Below are 16,824 nucleotides of genomic sequence, written 5' to 3' on the forward strand. Positions count from 1 at the left end.
AGTTTAACCACCCGAAATTTAAAGAGGAAAAAAAAAATCTTAATTCCAGGTCATGAGAATAAATACACACCAACAACAGATCCTGGACCACTTACCATCTGGACAAGTACTGTTAATAGGAAGTTGTTCAACTTTCCAGATCTGCACTGGAGTGGAAGAATCAGATTAAAAAAAATCACAGCTGAACTTAAAAGAAAGTAAAAAAGGGTGATAAATCACTCGCACATCCAAGACTGAATTCTGGCTTGTTTCTTTAATTGTACAAATACTTTGTATCATTTTAGCCTATAGCTATATCGCTTAGAACTCCCACATCTGGGAGTCTGAATTCACCAACTGAAAAATAAGGTGCAGTTCATACAGTGGAGATGCAACAGTGGAAAAATTGAGGCAGGCCTTGAACTTCAAGGTCTCTGCTTACCAAAAGCGAGACACACGTATATAGTAAGCCCTCATTTATTTACTCATTGTAGAGGCAAAGCACACCCTCATTTATTAACTCCCTCCTTGAACCAGCTAGTTCCCCATCCTTTGGCTGGTAATTTCACTGACAGCACAGAGCCCCTCAGTTCTTCCCACAGCTATATGAAAGACAATAATATTAGCTATTAGGGCTAATTCCTTCCATCTCCTAGAAAATATTAACATTGCTTTTACCTTCTAAAGGAACTTTGTAAATTATGTATCAAACAGTTATACTCACCCTTCTCCAGCAGGGAATTCAGGACAGCTTTGTAGTTTAAGATTCCCCTTAACTAGGGCGGGATGATTTGTTTCTCTCCCAAACTGCGAGGCTGAGGACAAAACTGGATCCCCCATGCCCATCCCCTCCCAGAAAAATTTTTCAAGTACAAGGTTGGTTTTGTTTTTTAATATTGGAGAGAACGGTCTTTAACATGTAATACTGATACAAAGGTCTTTCACTGTATTTGCCTATTTTCCACCATTATGTAGTATCCTCCTCTTTCCACACACTATGCAAGTAAAATACACCGACCCTGCAAACTGCTCTGTTACGTGGAAACAGTTCAACAGGAAATGCTCCCTAAATATCTGTAATCTTTATCCTTCAGCCCTCCCGTTCCGCCCTTTATGATGAGCAACTTTATCTTACATCCAGTTGAGAATATAAACATTGTGTTGAACATCTCAACTGCAGTGTTAATCCAATAGCTCTATTGACTTTCACAAAATATATGGTTACCTAAGACACAGTTTGGAAGGTCTGATATCTTTTATTTTGCATTAGAAGTTTCTTATATTCACCTGCACAGCTGAAGCCTACTAAGCCATCCTCCTCTGCCCCACCCTGATACAAACTTTTTTTTTTTTTTTTTTTTTTTTTTTAAGGAAACAAAGCAGTTTTTTGGGGGTTTTTTGAGTCAAAGAGAAGTACATGAACACCATAGTATAATGTGTAAAAACAAAGTCATTCTTTAAAAATCTGGAATAAGAGTATGTAATTATTGTCAAAAGAAATCAGATTATTTGGATCATAATGGTGATAAATGAAAATCATTCCAGAAGGTTTTCTAACACTAATAAGCCAAAATATATGTCAGATGTCAAGGGGTGACTACTTACTATTTTCCCACATCTAAAGCAAATGTGTTGAATATTTTAAATATTTCCAAACCATCTTAAATTTAGAATTATAAAAGTGTCTGTGTTTCACTAGGTCTCCAGAGAAAGATCTTATACTGGCTATGTAAAAAGGAATTTAAAAGGGCATCAAAATGCTAGACTTATCAAATATAAACATAACCTCTTTTAATTAGGGAAACAGCTGAGATAGCACTCTGGAAGTAGAGGTATTCAGTGTTTTTAAAATACTAAGAAATTTGAGTAAAATGCTAGAACATTTAACTCAAAATCAGAACTGTTCTTTAATAATTGCAAATTAACTTTTTACAATATCAAGTTTCTAGCTTTTTGCACACGCTTTCTGGCAAACACTTGAGTGTCCTCTCTGAGTTATAAAGAGTAAGTTTTTTGTGCTGTACAGCTAAAAAACCCTTGGACATTTTTCAGCTTCTTGGCATCACACCTTTTTTTCTTTTCTCTTTTTCTTTTAAAAGCAGATCACACAATAATTTAGACAGCACTTATAGCATTATAAAATCAGAATCCCTCTCTTTAATCACTTACAAGAGCAGCCATAAAGAATACAACAGCTTTAGGAATACAAATAATGAGGATGTAAAACTATCTGTGCAAAACTGCATTATTTTACTGTCTAAAATTTCAAGGTAGTAACACCGCCAAAAGCAGAGACACGGTAACAAAGACAAACAGTCATGAAAGTAACGCTACCTTAGATTTTAAAACAGGAATTACACTATGAAGTAAATATTAGGTAAAGAAAAAATCTGATGGCACCACGAACAACAATGACAACAAATGTCCTGGAAATCTCCAGTTGACGAAGAATTGATACAAGTTCATGTTAAAGTCTCTTTCAGGAGTAGTGATTGATTTGGGGATATCAACTCTAGCATTTCTTTCCATGCAAAAATCTATCTTTTCAACATCTTTGCTTTGCGGGCTACTAATGCATTTAAGAATGAGCAGTCTTTTGAGGAGTGTGCTTTCTTCCATGCATCTGAAACCTTTAAAACAGCTGGATCATTGATTCCCTGGATTTCCCTACTCCAATCCATTTAACTGCAGGAGAGAAAAGCAAACTATTACAAATAATCCGAAGCAAGATCTTATTGTATCTTAAGATAAGATACAAGCTTATCTTCTTAAGTGCTTAAGTTCTTCAGTGCTATGGTCTATGAAGAACACCACAATGAGTATGGTAAGAAATGATAACCATGTGTATTGATCTGAAAGAAAGAGTGCACTGCTAATTTCCAAAAACAGGAATAGTCTTGAATGTCTGAAAAAATACATCAGTTTTCCAGATATAGAGGAAAAAAGATACATAGCATCTGTCAAAAATGTAAAAATTTGCATCATCTTCTAATTCCCATCTTTGGATAGAACCACAAGAGCATCGTTAGTAGGGAGCATAAGAGCAATTGGTTGGTTTAGAACCTTTTTCTGTTACATATATTTAATATTACATTCGTATACCAGTAGTCCCGCTGACTTTAATGGCAGCAGAAATAAACCCCTATTATAACTTGGTAAGCAATTTTTAAAAATCTCAGTTCAACATGAACTATAGCACAAGTCATACAAAGGACACATACTAAAACTTTTGAAAACTTCCAATGCAACAGCTAAGTAGACAGATAAAAAGGAGATGCAAAACAGTAGCTATAAGAATCACCAGGTACTTAAGAATAAGCATAGCTAAAAAAAAATCTAATTTTGAATATTTTGAATGTTCATTAAGGCAGAGTACCAAAAAGACAGATTTCATGGAGCTGGGGGAGGGAAAAAAAAAAAAAAGTAGTCTGCTTTACTTACCAGGAACACCTAGCTCCATTTCTATAAAGCGAACATAGTTCTGTGCATTTACAGGCAGCTCATCAAATGTCCTTGCATTTGATATGTCTGTATCCCATCCTGGGAGTGTCTCATACTGAACCTCTACTTTATTTAAGACTTCCTGGTTGGCTGAGAAGGAAACAGAAACAAAACTATTATGTCCACAGTGTTGATATATTCTCTACCACCAATCGATTAGCTGTAAGCTTTCTATTCTCGTCTTACATGAAGAAGTTTGTTCACCAGATAATAATGGCAGTGAAGGTACTAAAGTGTCCTTTTTTACTAATGTAAATGGAGAAAACAAAACCTGACAACTATCAGCACTTGGACTTCAAGAATTCTGGTATTCAACAGTCACAGGAATACATTTTGCTTGAACCACAACCTGTATTTTTCAGGAAATTTAATTCCCAAGTTTTTTTTTTTTTTCCCCCCTGTACAAATACCACGATACAGCTCTCCCTTCACAAGGGAATTTGGATAATGTGAAAACACAGCTAGGTACCAGCTTGCAAGCGTCAGTTACATGCATTTTGCAGTGGCATAGGAACGTATTTTTTTTTTCAACTAAACAAACATAGTCACAAGATGTACTGTTTATATATAGTTTACTTCTGATGGCCACGGACTCATTGCCCCAAAACTCTAGAACAGATCCTTGTTTGTCTGCAGCTCACTAGCTCTTTAGGTCCTCAGCTACAGGATACTTGGCAATATGCCAACATGGAATAGCGCATTATAAGCCTTCTTCCCCGTTCAGCAGAATCTGCAGTGTTTATCTCGATCAGACATAGGATGGTCTATTCTTGGATATCACCACATATGGAAGAAACACCAAATAAAGTCTTTCAACAACCATCATGAGAGTCAACAGTAGAGGGACAGAGTTGGTCCCTTATGTTGGTTCTGTAGACCTGAAAGTATGGAGTCACACACGATGTATGAACAATGACTCCATTCCCATTACTTCTCAGAATGGAAGCAATGAGTCTACTCCATCCGGTCCTTTACATTACAACTTGCTATGATGATGTCCACCAACTCTGAATCCTGTGATGCCCTCAAGTACTGGAAAAGAAACTAAGCATATTGGTGGAATGATTCAATTCCCAAGTAATTATCTGAACATCAGTCTTGGGGCGACCTTGGGCAGTGAAACAGAAGCCTGAGAAAAACAGAGGGTTCTACCAAAGGCCTAATAATTCATGTTATTTAAGTTCTACGTCTCAGATACCCTGATCAAATCACTCCTGCAGAGACAGCCAGCCAGTCTGAAACGTTGTCACAGGTGCAAGAGGCAAAAATAAAAGTGCAAATACAGAATCACAACTAATTTCTCTGGCATGCATGCAGCCAACAAACTTGACTTGAAATAGACAGACTTGAAATACTGAATAATTTGTCCTGGTGCAGATAACAGTTCCATAGCAGTGGTGCTGTAAGGATGGCCTTTATGAATTGGATGCTTTGAGTAGGGCTATGTTCTACCGATTTCAAAGCCTAGAAGAGTGGAAAGAATACACAATTTTTGGACTGAGGTGTTCACAGGTTAAGGCAAATGCCAACAAACGCAGTATCCTGGAAGTACAAAACCATTAATCTATCTCCAGGCATTGCAGATGGTCCAGAATAAGATGCCAGCCTCCCTCTTTCTGAAGGGAAAGAGTGACTGAACACCCAACCTTGGAAGTCTATGAGCAATTCAGTTTTTACTTTGATGCCTCTCTGATGAAGGGAAAAAGCTGAAAGTTGAAAGGACTTAGACCTGAAAAGACTATTCTTGTCTATAAACTTCCACTACTTTCCAAAAGAAAGGTAGAAGGAGGGATATATTTCTTGACGTTTCAAGTGATTCTCTCCTCTTGCCTCAACTGGTGTGGTAACAGAGGATGCGTGATAAAGACAAGCCCTGAACTGAGCTCAGTACATTAACAGATGTAGCTACTTTCTAGACGTCTCTGAGGCTCCTGCCTTAGGGGTTTACGTTTCAGGCTTTCTGGAGCATTCTTCATCAACAGCTGTATTAGATAACGGAGAAAGCAGATGTAATGATATCTGGTAGTCTCATATATAAATTTGGAGAGGGAGCTGGGTGATATTACTTCCAACTCAAAAAGAATAGTTGTGACTCAGGATTTTGGCATGAAAAGATCTCGGTTTGCAAGATCCTCCAGCAACTTCCAGAAACTGACCTTAAAAGTAGTTATACAGGTCAGACCAGGGGTGCATACAGCACAGTGTCCTGGCTCTGTGACCAACAGTAGATGGCCAAGGAGAAGCATAAGAAAAAGGTAAGCATGAAGTGAAGCGTTTCCAAAATACTCTCCCAGTTTCCTAAGAACCTGTGGTTTCAAAATTTCCTGAGCTAGAGGTGGTGCCCTTCTGTGCCGAGATTACCTGTTGACCAAATTTGTACAGACACACTGGCAGGACTAGACCCTGGCTTTCACGTTCCTCTTCATCTGGATCAGCTCAGAGCTGGTAGAGACCTCTGCCTGTCTTTCACAATCTCATGGGACTGAACACAGTTGGCAAGGGGATCCTGGCAAGCTCCACAGCAAAAAAGTAGAGCCTCCACAATACCAACTAAGGCCAGCTGTAAAGTTAACAGACGTTTTGGGTTCTTTCTTAAAGGATCACAAAACCCTCACAGAACTCTCTAGGCTGAAAAACTGAATGACATCTATGATGCTGACATCCAGCTGGAAAAAGGAATAATACATGAAATATGGCATGTTTTTTTCCCCTTGAGATAATGGGCGCTCTGAGGGTTTCTAATATATAGACAATCATCTCACCAGAAGGATAAGTCAGTGACTTCTCCAAGAGAATGGGGGTGAGGGGAAGAGGGAGAAACACCCTGCCAGTGAAAGACTCCCAGACTAGAACTCTTCTGAATTAAATTCAAAATCAAGATGTCAATAAGGAAGTAGCAACTAAAACAAAAATGAGAAAAAAACATCTACGTCTCTGCAGGCTGTACACAAAAAATAAATCCCCTCTCCAAGGGACAAAATGCAAAGGAGGAAGAAAGCTACCTTTTGTTTTTTATGCCAGAGGTGAGGAGAAAAAGCAATCTGCAGTATACGTGCCAAAAGCACAGTCAGACGTTGAGCAGCACGGCAGAGATGTGGAACATCTCTCTGACAGACAGCAGCTTCTGGTTTACTGAAAGTTCAACTCAAACTCCTCCCTGACACTTAAGCAAGACAACCAGTCAGCAGCAAAGGTAACAACTTCTATTGAATTTCTATCAGAATTCTTAATTGTTAATTCAATAAAGAAACAAATAGTTTGGTGGATAAGCCATGCTGTGCAGCTATGACCGAAGGTCAGCCAGCTGTTACCTGGACATACGCAGGGAATAAAATCTGCCCTCAGGAGTTGCAACAAGATTCTGGTCCCTTCCGAGAGCCACATCTGACTGGACAAATCACTGAAATAAGACTTCAGTACTGGAAAATATGAGGACCTATTTATGTCATCTTTCATGACAGACTGCCAAAGAAAGTTCTCATGGCTTGAGCAAGAAACAGTTCAAATAGCCCCCAGGTTAGATGAGAGGGCTACAGATGAAATACTCAGTGAAGAATCCTCAACTCAAACTTGCTTTCTCTATTTTGCTCAAAGGATATTTGAAATATGCTTTACCATTTCCTTATCATTTTGGTAAGGACATCAAACAGGGTGGGAATATTCGAGCTTTAAAAGGGGAAAAGCATTCCCTGATTTAGTGCAAGATGAGCGCTAAACTTCTTAAATAAAAGTTAATACGTGCCATGTCATTCAATACACATCCAGATCGTAGCTGGTACTTTTGTTTGAAGATACTGGAGGGCAAAGTACCTTAGAGAATTCCTCCAAGTACATGAAAAAGCAAAGGTTTTTTGTTATTTCCTTATGAATTTCCCTCAAAAGACAAGTGTTGACAACTGACACAAAATTTATCATTTATTCCTTTATACATAATTACATCTTTATATTTTGTAAATCCTGTTATGAATCACATTTGGTTATTACATTTGCTCTCCTCACCCACAAAAAAATTCTCTGCTACTGTTATCCTAAAACATTATAACCTGCAAGCAGCCTCAAACCTTCAAGTGGCAACAAGCATGGATCACAGATCCACGTGCACGTCAGAAAATCAGAAAGCCCAGTTTTCAGTACTGGTCAATGTTCTTCCTGTTTCTGGAATATGTCACTACAACAAACTGGAAAAAAAAATGCATTACCCACGAAATCACTATTTTGAATATGTTAACATCCAGATATATTTTTTTCTGGTAAATTTACTAAAATGACACAGTCCTCCCTCAGCGAGGAACTACACTTTCTATCACGCTAGGCTGACCTATGTTGCTCCTGCCATTGAAACACGGATGTTCTTATGTTCTCCTAAACTAGCTGCTCAGTCTCTCCCCTCTCCTCCACGTTTCCATTGGTTTTTGGCTGCTCTGTGAACTATTAAAGAGAACTGACCCATTCAAAAATTAATAGAAGGAGGGAAAAAAATCTGGCTTTTCAATGGGATCAGTTCCTTTATCTAGTAAACTTGACAGCTAAATAAAGATTTGTCCTGCTACAAGAAAGCATGACTACAGTAGTGGAAATAAGACACTGGATTTAGAGCGTGAAACGAGCTTCAGATTTAGCCTGAAGATAATTCAGGCTGTATTAAAGAAAAGGGATAAAGCAGTAATAACATTTATGTTTTAAAACTCAAGCTTTATAAAGCATTTCACATCCTTCCGACAAAAAAATGACACTATGTGGTGCAGGTGTCTTTATACAGTACAGGTGTCTGATGCATCTCAGAAGACAGGAATGGCTTGATGCTAAAGTAATGAATTCCTGCGATTTAAGTATCAGATTACATTTCATCAAAATCTAAAATAATAATTATAAACATGACGTCTTACCAGGAAAATGAGGTATGATTTCACCATCTAGTTTGTATGCAACACCAACTTTGATTTCTGGAAATACATCCAAGATATCCAATTTGGTAAGAGCCAAGCTATAAAGAAACATTACCCTGTTTAAATACATTTCACAATTCTCAGCATGTTTTAAAAATACCAGAAATCAACCAAGCAAAAAAGATTCCTGCACATAATTCATCTTTTTCTTTCCTTAGAAAAATAGCTTGTAGGGCACTGTTCAATCTATCTAGATTTTTTAACTTTGTTTTTTTGGACTTAAACAGTCCTTATGTTGGAACTTAGATCTGGCACTATCACAAAATTCAAAGAACATGTATGACCCAATTAAAGTGGCTAATCCCTACTTTTAAATGGTAGAATTTTAATTGGTCAAGGTGCTGCCAAGACATCTATGACCCTTCATATGAGATGGTTTTGTAGCATGATGCCTGTTGCTGTCTGCTCTTCTCTGCCAAATGTTCCTTTCCCACTGCGAGAACAGCAAAATAATCAAGCACTGGCTCTGTAAATACCCAGCTGCATGCCCAAGCATATTATTTTAAATGAAAAATACAAAGGATAGGGAAAATGAGAACATTTAAGGAAGCATATATTTACACTGATAGATCTACTAGAAATTTTATACAAGTTTTGTTTCAGATACCTATTTTTCATTTTAACTGAAATCTCAGAGAAAAATCACGTTTAAGTCTTCTATGTTTACCTATACTGCTAAATATACCAGTAGCTTCCTATCCGTCTCATACTGGAAAAAAAATTGATTTATGCCAGGCTTTAAGGTCCTTGTAACGTGTTTGATTTGGTTTGCTTAGGAGAAGAGGGGGGCAATAGCTTGAAGTATCAAGTACTTTGGCCCATAAGACATTCTTGGATCTCTTTATATAAATGATGTAGTACAAGTAAAAGAAAGAATTTAGGAGTACAGAAATGAAAAATATAAAATATTTACTGCTAGGAAAATGAGGGGCAGTTAATTTCTCAAAAAGAGAAGAATGAAAGATACATTCAGAATAATGAATATCCTTGTCAAGCAATTTTATAAAAATCATAACACTAACTTTAAAGGGTGAGATGTGTTTAATTTTTAGTGTCCTCTATGACACTATGATTGCTTTTGAATCATAGAAACAGAAATGTTGGTTGGAGATGACTAACCATCTGATAAAAATCATTTCAGAGTCACTTAGTCCAACTTCCCGATCGAGACAGAAGCAATTGCCAAGAGATTCTGCCACCTCTGGAACCTATTCTAGTGCTACGCTCTCTTAGCGAAGAAAGTCTCATTTAAGACTAGTGTCTAGCTTTTAGACAAAAATATCCAGAATCGTAGAATAAACTTATATCTAATTGTTGTACCTTTTGAAAAAATCTGCTCATTCAGGGAGGAAAAAAACCTTCATTTATAGCTAGGGCTATGGAACTTTACCGGCAATCGAATCTTTATAAAGTCCATTTTCTTTCAGTAATAACAGTCTGAATGTTACTGACTTGCACATGTACCATGTACGATAACCTGTCTCATATTATGATTTCAAGTCAAGCTGCCAGCAAAGCTGTCACAAATAACTCACGCAGTAAATCCATTAATCATGTAGGCATATCGCAGTAACACAAGATCCAGCCAGCCACATCTTCTCTTTCTACCAGTTGTCACGCCAAACTCTTTGCCTCGCGTTTGCAACAATTCTCCAATTTCCTAACAAAGAGGAGTACTATTACATAAGCCTTTTCATATTTGCATATAAATCTGCATCATATATTTTAGCATCATTTAAAATATTGTAGTTTACCTTAAAATTTCTTCCCCCTCCCATATTTCATAAATCTGTCAATCAAGATGAAAATTAAACACACAAAACGCTCTTGCTAATTCAAGGGAACGCTGTTCGAGCAGTTCTCTCAAAACTTGTTCCTTCTCTAGGTTTCTATTCCATAGGAAGATTTGAGAAGCTGACAATCAGATCTGGCACTCCTATATTTTCATTTTACAATCAGATCTGGCACTCCTATATTTTCATTTTACAACCAGAAGAATGACACATCCAACCCACTGTCATCTGCTTGCATTTAACCAATAATATTGATTTGACATAAGAAGCATTGACTAATTTTATCCAGTTATAGGTCACATTAGTGTAGATAATGCTTACGTTATTTTGCTCTGTAGGAAAGGCACCAATGCCAACTCTAGTAGTGTATGCTTTCACAACTCCATACACTTCCCCAACGTTCTGTGGTGGCATGCCTAGACCTGTACAAACACCTCCAACTGTACAGTTCGATGAAGTCACAAAAGGATACGTGCCTATTTAAAAAAACAAAAAAAAAATCACTTTTAAAAACATTCTATTCTTAAACTATTAAAAAAAAATCTAACAGAGTAAGGAGTATTTCTACACTGCACTTAGCTAGATTTTACACAAAAAAAACAATAATAAATGCATTTTACAGTCAATCACATATTTAATGAGCCCTTAGTTTGTGTGTTCGTCGTCTGCTCCTTTTTTATTAAAACAGCAGAAACCTTAGCACTTATATCAACTGGCACAGAAGCAAACTTTGACCACATAACAACTCTGGAGGGTCATACAAGTCAAAAATTGGAATGAGGCACCATAAAACTATGCCTTGCTCTATTACATAAAATATTTTTACACTTTGCTATAAGTGAGTATACGAAAAGAGACTCTTAAGAAAATGGTATTAACTGGTCAGAAAGTAGAGGTTTATTACTTTTCATTTGGGGGAAAAAAACCAAAAAATAGGCTGAAACAAACTAGTCAACAATATATAAGGATAAGAAACAGCATAGAAAAGTCAAATTTGAGGAAATCTTTGATTATATTATCAAATGATTTCTATAACAAAAATAAAAGGAAATATAAAAAAAGGCTTCTGGAATATAGTCTACTTCAGTAGTGATGAGAGTTTTTCCATGGATAAAAAAAAAAAAAAACTAACAATAATAAATAGAAATTAAAACAAAAAAAATCCTCATTTAAAGAACAGCCTGAATACCAAAGGCAGCTAAAAGAGTGAAACTAAATATTTTGTTAGCCGTTAAACACTTTTCTGTTTAAATAACGGAAGATGAAACATAGTAAGCCAGTCCTTTGCTGACATGAATCGTGAATGAATGCTTCAGGCACCAGTAACTGCATATAAGCCAGAGACTTCTACTTGATGCTTCAGATTTCTTTTTTCTTCCTTAGTATAAGAGTCTGAGAGATGGGTAAGAGAGGAATAGCTGAGAAATAAGGGACTGAAAGCAGTAGAGACAATTTTAAAAGTCAAAATCCTTCAGAGACTTTTACACTGCGGTTTTGAAGCCTAGCTTCACTAGATACCACTGGCTTCTTTTACTTAATTCAAATCTCTCAAGAGAAAGATACAGATTTGTAGGTGATACATACCAGCAGTTTGTAAGTACTAATTAAGGCTTTACCTTTTTTATGAAACAGTAGTTAGGTTTATCTCTTCTGGCAGGTAGTACAAACAGGGGATGTCAAAGAGGTTATACCTACCAAAATCAATGTCCAGTAGTGCTGCATTAGCACCTTCTACTAAGATCTTCTTTGGTGGTCCATGCAAAGCCTCGTACATGAAATAGACACCATCCCTTACCATTGGTTTTATTTTTTCCATGTAGCCCTGAGTAAAACAAAAGATTAGTGTTTAGTGTAGTTTCACGATGATAGAGACAGCCAGAGAACTGTTCCATGCAAATGTCTAAGTGCTACTCCTCTCTCATAAAAAGGGTTTTAATCCTTTTGAAAAGAAAAAGCAAATGTAAAGAAATGCTAAATAATTATGTGCCAACATGCAAGCAAAGCAAGGAGAAACATTAGGTTCAGATTTATACACTAGATATATAGGCTCTTCCTAGAAAGAAAGGAAGAAAAAAAACCCAAATCCATAACTGTTGAAGTATTTTAAATGTTTTAGAAAGATTCAAGCTTGAGTATAATCACAGAATTTTACTGTTGTCAGCATTTCATTTACAAGCATTCAAAAAGTCTCCTCCAAAACCAGCATCTGGAGAGTTCCACTACTGGCCATCTGAAGCAAACAAACAAACACAGCTGTAAAGTCACGTTCACTTGTGGGGTGTTTTTGGTTTGTTTGTTTGGTTTGTTAAGTTATTTATCGGAATTAAGGGCAAACTACCTAAACACCTTTGAGGAACTGGGTGTAGGAACCCAATAATGTTCACATTAGCACTTGGCACACAGCCTTTTCTGCCATGAGAACATATGGAAGTTCTCATTCTAATGATTCACTTCACATGAAATATAGCAGCTTTGCTCTTTCAGAATTTAATGAATTATATTAGCATAAAACAAACATTAAGTGTAAGTAGTTTTCCTCAAGCTACACTGCATGTTTTCACCCCAGCAATGCATTTCTGACATTCTGCAGTCAAAATGTGTACTGAAGTAAACTGAAAAGGATTATAAAACATTCAACTGTAACTGATTTTTAGGTGTACAAATTGATAAAAGTTTTACAATTCAACATGTGTAAGTGACATCACTTACGGTAAGCCAAACAGAAACGCTAATCCCACGCATTGCTTTCTAGAGTTGGCGAACCAAGTTTAGTGACAACTAAAGACGATTTTTTTGGCCCAATCTTCTAAAATAATTAAGCATATGTAACCGTGTGCTCCCTCCCCTGTTCCACACATACCTCAATACTGTTAACCCATTTGTCAAATTTGGATGAAGCTTTCTAAAGGGTAAAAATCTCAGAGTTAAGTTTCTATAAAATGCATGGGAGCAGGAAGAGGCTGGGTAAAGGTAAGGTACTTTACAGTTTTCCAGATAAGAACTTGGCTGCACTGCAAACTTGTACTATTAAGCATAATAAATCAACACTAGGGATAAATCTCACAAGTGCTCCAATTATAGGGAAAACTTCAAATCAGAATTTATTAATTAACGACAAGACCAGTTTGTTGGTAATCAGCCTTCATTAGTTCTGCTGCAATATCAGGTTACTGTTTAATAGCATAAAAGAAATTAGGCTGTTTTTTTTTTATAATACTAATATACTACATTCTCAAGGTTACAACAAGAGGAATTCATATTCTGCTTTACAATGAAGATACCTCATCCCCAATTACAATCTTATTTTTTCAGTCAATGTGTTTGAGAAAGTGGAAAGCTAAAAAGATGAAACAGTCTAATGTAGGGAGAATTAAGGTTTACAATAGCTCTCTTCAAACTAGGTTTTCAAATGCTGCATAAAGCAGTATCAAAAGAGTCCTTAAGCATCAGACTCTTTAAAAATCATACCAATCTCCCATGAGATATGCATTATGCTTTAACTCCTCATAGGCGCATTTAAGAGTCTAGAGGTTTACGTATCAGTAAATTATATATATAGAGTGATTACATCATGCAACAGACAGAAGCAGGCTTACCTTCAGCTTTTTCAACTCCCCTTCAATGTCTATCTCCAAGGTGGGATATATAGCTTTGTACTGATTGGCTAACACTTTGAACCTGAAAGATAAAATTTTTTCACTAGGATTTTTGTTTGTTTGTTTCCCTCCCCCACCTTAGCTTCTATTGGTGTAAGTGTCTACAATTATTTTGTGTTTAAATATTTTTTTAAGCTGAACAGCATACTAAAAAATGCATCAGCAGCCAGATGTAATTGTTTACACAGGGACCTATCCAGAAACTGAAAACTAAGCTTGAAACTGTGCATTAAAATATAGAAATTACCTCTCCGAAAATTCATCAAAATCAGAAACAAGATCACACATTCTGAGTCCACTTCGAGCAGCTTTTGAAGAATATACTGGACCAATTCCTTTTTTGGTAGTTCCCAAACTTTCAAAAGATAATAACACAAGTTATTCTTGATATAAAACCAAGCTTTTTTTTTTTTTTCTCTTAAAAGCTACTACATATTTAGCATAAAATCAAATGCTATTATTGCAAACATTTAAAATCTTGACCCACAAGATACTAATAGCATGCAACTCAGTTTCAGAACATTACCGTTTATAGACATACCTTCCACATAATTCTGTTTTAAAAGCAATAATCTTTCATATTTTAGTGAAATGCTTTTCTATACAAAACCCAAATGTTAATTTCTCTGATTTTACGCTTAAGGAACTGAATGCCAAGACAACATCCTTGAATGGTATGAACTGAAACTAACCAAACACCTTCCTAAAAAGTTATTTCCTAAAGAGATAAAGAAAGTCCTCAATAAAGCAACAGAACAGATAGTAACTTGATAGGGACATTAACAGCTAGCTTTCCGAGTTAATATACTGTTAATATATAACATATATTTAAAAAAATTGTATGTGTAATATATATACATAATATATAAAAAGGTATATATATATATATAAAGATATACACACACACATATATATATACACACACCTCAAGCAACTACATGCTTAAATCATTAAAGGGTTGCAGTATAAGATTAAGAGAAGGCAGAACACCTAAGATAAAGGGTTAACACTGATAGAGAGAGAAAAGTGATCCCAAACTCTAAAAAAACTGCAGTGGTAGCAGGGCACAAGACAGAAAGACAACGAGAGTGACTGCTCTTTAGATTTCAAAACTCTGTAAACACATCAAGAGTCTGCAAAAACCCTGGGATTCCCATCCCAGGAACTATAATAGATAAAGGACTCAAATTCCCTGCAACATCATTCTAGTCAAAGAGCAGATAATGACCTATTATTATCATAGAGAGAATTACACTTTATTTTTATGGCTTTCAACTTCTGGAGTGTAAGGTATGACCTTTGGCCTTTTATGAACTATTTTACAAATACATGAAGAGACAGCCCATGAAACAAAATTTATGCAACCAGTATGAAGAAGTGCAGAGAAAAGAGACCAAACCAGTGATCCCAGTGATCACTATGGTCTCAACAAATGGTTGTCTCAATAAAATAGCTATACAACAAAAGGTCATTTTTAAAGGTCAGAGGGTTCTCTGTAGAAGAAAAATAGAGCTTTATTAAATTTTCCAAGTCCATAACTCAAGGAAGGAGACCCTATAAGAAAAAATTAGAAACAATGGCACTAGTCACAAGAAGGCAGAAACTGAGTTTACAAAACACAGAGGCAAACTTGAAGTGACTGCAGCATAAAGCCAGGCACTGGAAGGCATTAGAAACAAAGACAATTTTATGTCCTTTTTTTTTTTTTTTTTAATAGATAAAGACAGCGCTAGCTGTTAAAAGATGAGAAAGTGATTTCCACTAGAGCTTTGCTGGTTGGCTATCAAAATGGAAGCAAACTGCACTCATCACAATCAGCTTGTCACATATCTCCCTATCACTTTCAAAAGTGAAGTACTTTTTTTAAGGAGAAGCTACCAGGTGTGCAGCATTTTCAGAAGTTTGCTGTACATTGCCATACTTAGTTTTGCACTTAACTTTATAGATTTTTTTTCCTGAACAGAAACACAAAGCCTTGACTTTCTCCACTACAAAATCTGGCAGATGAAGTGGCTCAAATTTCTTCCAATTGCCTTGAAATTACTGAAACTCAGTTCTATAGGGACTCCATTTCAATGTGAAGGTACAGTTTAATCCTAAAGCCGTATCTACACTTTATACTAGAGATATCAATTGAGACGCGAGTGAACTGAAATTCAGTTCACGCACATCAGTAAATAATTCATGTTAGTTGTTTTTTGCTGTCACAAGTTTAGAGTAGATTCAAAACAATAATCTAGAAAAAAACAGGTTATTCCAATTAGATTCAACACTGAGTTATTTCAGGGAGTGGTAATGTTTGCCTTCAGCCTGAAATCCAAAACACCTTGATGTACTTTGTATACTACAGCATCATTTCACTAACGTAGATTGAGACTCCTCACTAAGTAGGAGTTTGTGGCTTAAATTGATTCTAACCCACACCCCAATTCATACCATTCACAGAGAATATTTTTAAGAAGTTAGTTTCCACCTATTTTGTTTCATAAAACATTCAATTCATAAAAGAGTTAACATCTATAAATAGTCTCCTGATTGAGAGCTTAAAACAGCTGTATAAGCGTAATACCTTCTACACCAGATCACCATTTTCTATACTGTTTTTACAAGGAAAGCTTTATGGTCCTTATCTGCAGTTTTTCTTGAGCTACAGGTGAACAGATAAAAGCATTCAGTTAAATTAAAATTAAACCTATTGCTTTTTTATACTGACCAACTTTAAAGTATTAGACCCAGAAGAAATTTGATACAAAACATGCTAAAAGGTCGTATCAACACTTCAGCACGCTATCAGGCTATTTCAGTTTCTTTCACAAACAGGCAATAGCCTCAGGGCCTTCAGCAAAGATGCTTTTTATAGTCAATTTCTGATTTCCTGTGCTTAGCCAGCCTGTAATAGTACTTCCAACGCTACAGTCATTTAGCTCCCCATAAAATTTTAGGGGGAAA

General features: G+C 36.2%; 1 protein-coding gene across 1 annotated transcript in view; it reads right to left on the bottom strand.

The window, feature by feature from the left end:
- Positions 1–2,105: 2,105 nt before the first annotated feature.
- ADSS2 (adenylosuccinate synthase 2) overlaps positions 2,106–16,824 on the bottom strand; it is a 37,767-nt gene continuing 23,048 nt past the window's right edge. Inside the window, exons 6-13 of the mRNA XM_068939314.1 lie at positions 14,123–14,230; positions 13,816–13,897; positions 11,915–12,041; positions 10,541–10,695; positions 9,962–10,086; positions 8,367–8,464; positions 3,421–3,570; positions 2,106–2,664 (exon numbers count right to left, since the gene is read on the bottom strand). Of these exons, the coding sequence (XP_068795415.1) occupies positions 2,612–2,664; positions 3,421–3,570; positions 8,367–8,464; positions 9,962–10,086; positions 10,541–10,695; positions 11,915–12,041; positions 13,816–13,897; positions 14,123–14,230 (898 nt within the window). The 3' untranslated portion in view covers positions 2,106–2,611. The remainder of the gene's footprint in view (positions 2,665–3,420; positions 3,571–8,366; positions 8,465–9,961; positions 10,087–10,540; positions 10,696–11,914; positions 12,042–13,815; positions 13,898–14,122; positions 14,231–16,824) is intronic.

This window comes from Struthio camelus, chromosome 3 (genome assembly GCF_040807025.1).
Source record: "Struthio camelus isolate bStrCam1 chromosome 3, bStrCam1.hap1, whole genome shotgun sequence".
NCBI lineage: Eukaryota > Metazoa > Chordata > Aves > Struthioniformes > Struthionidae > Struthio > Struthio camelus.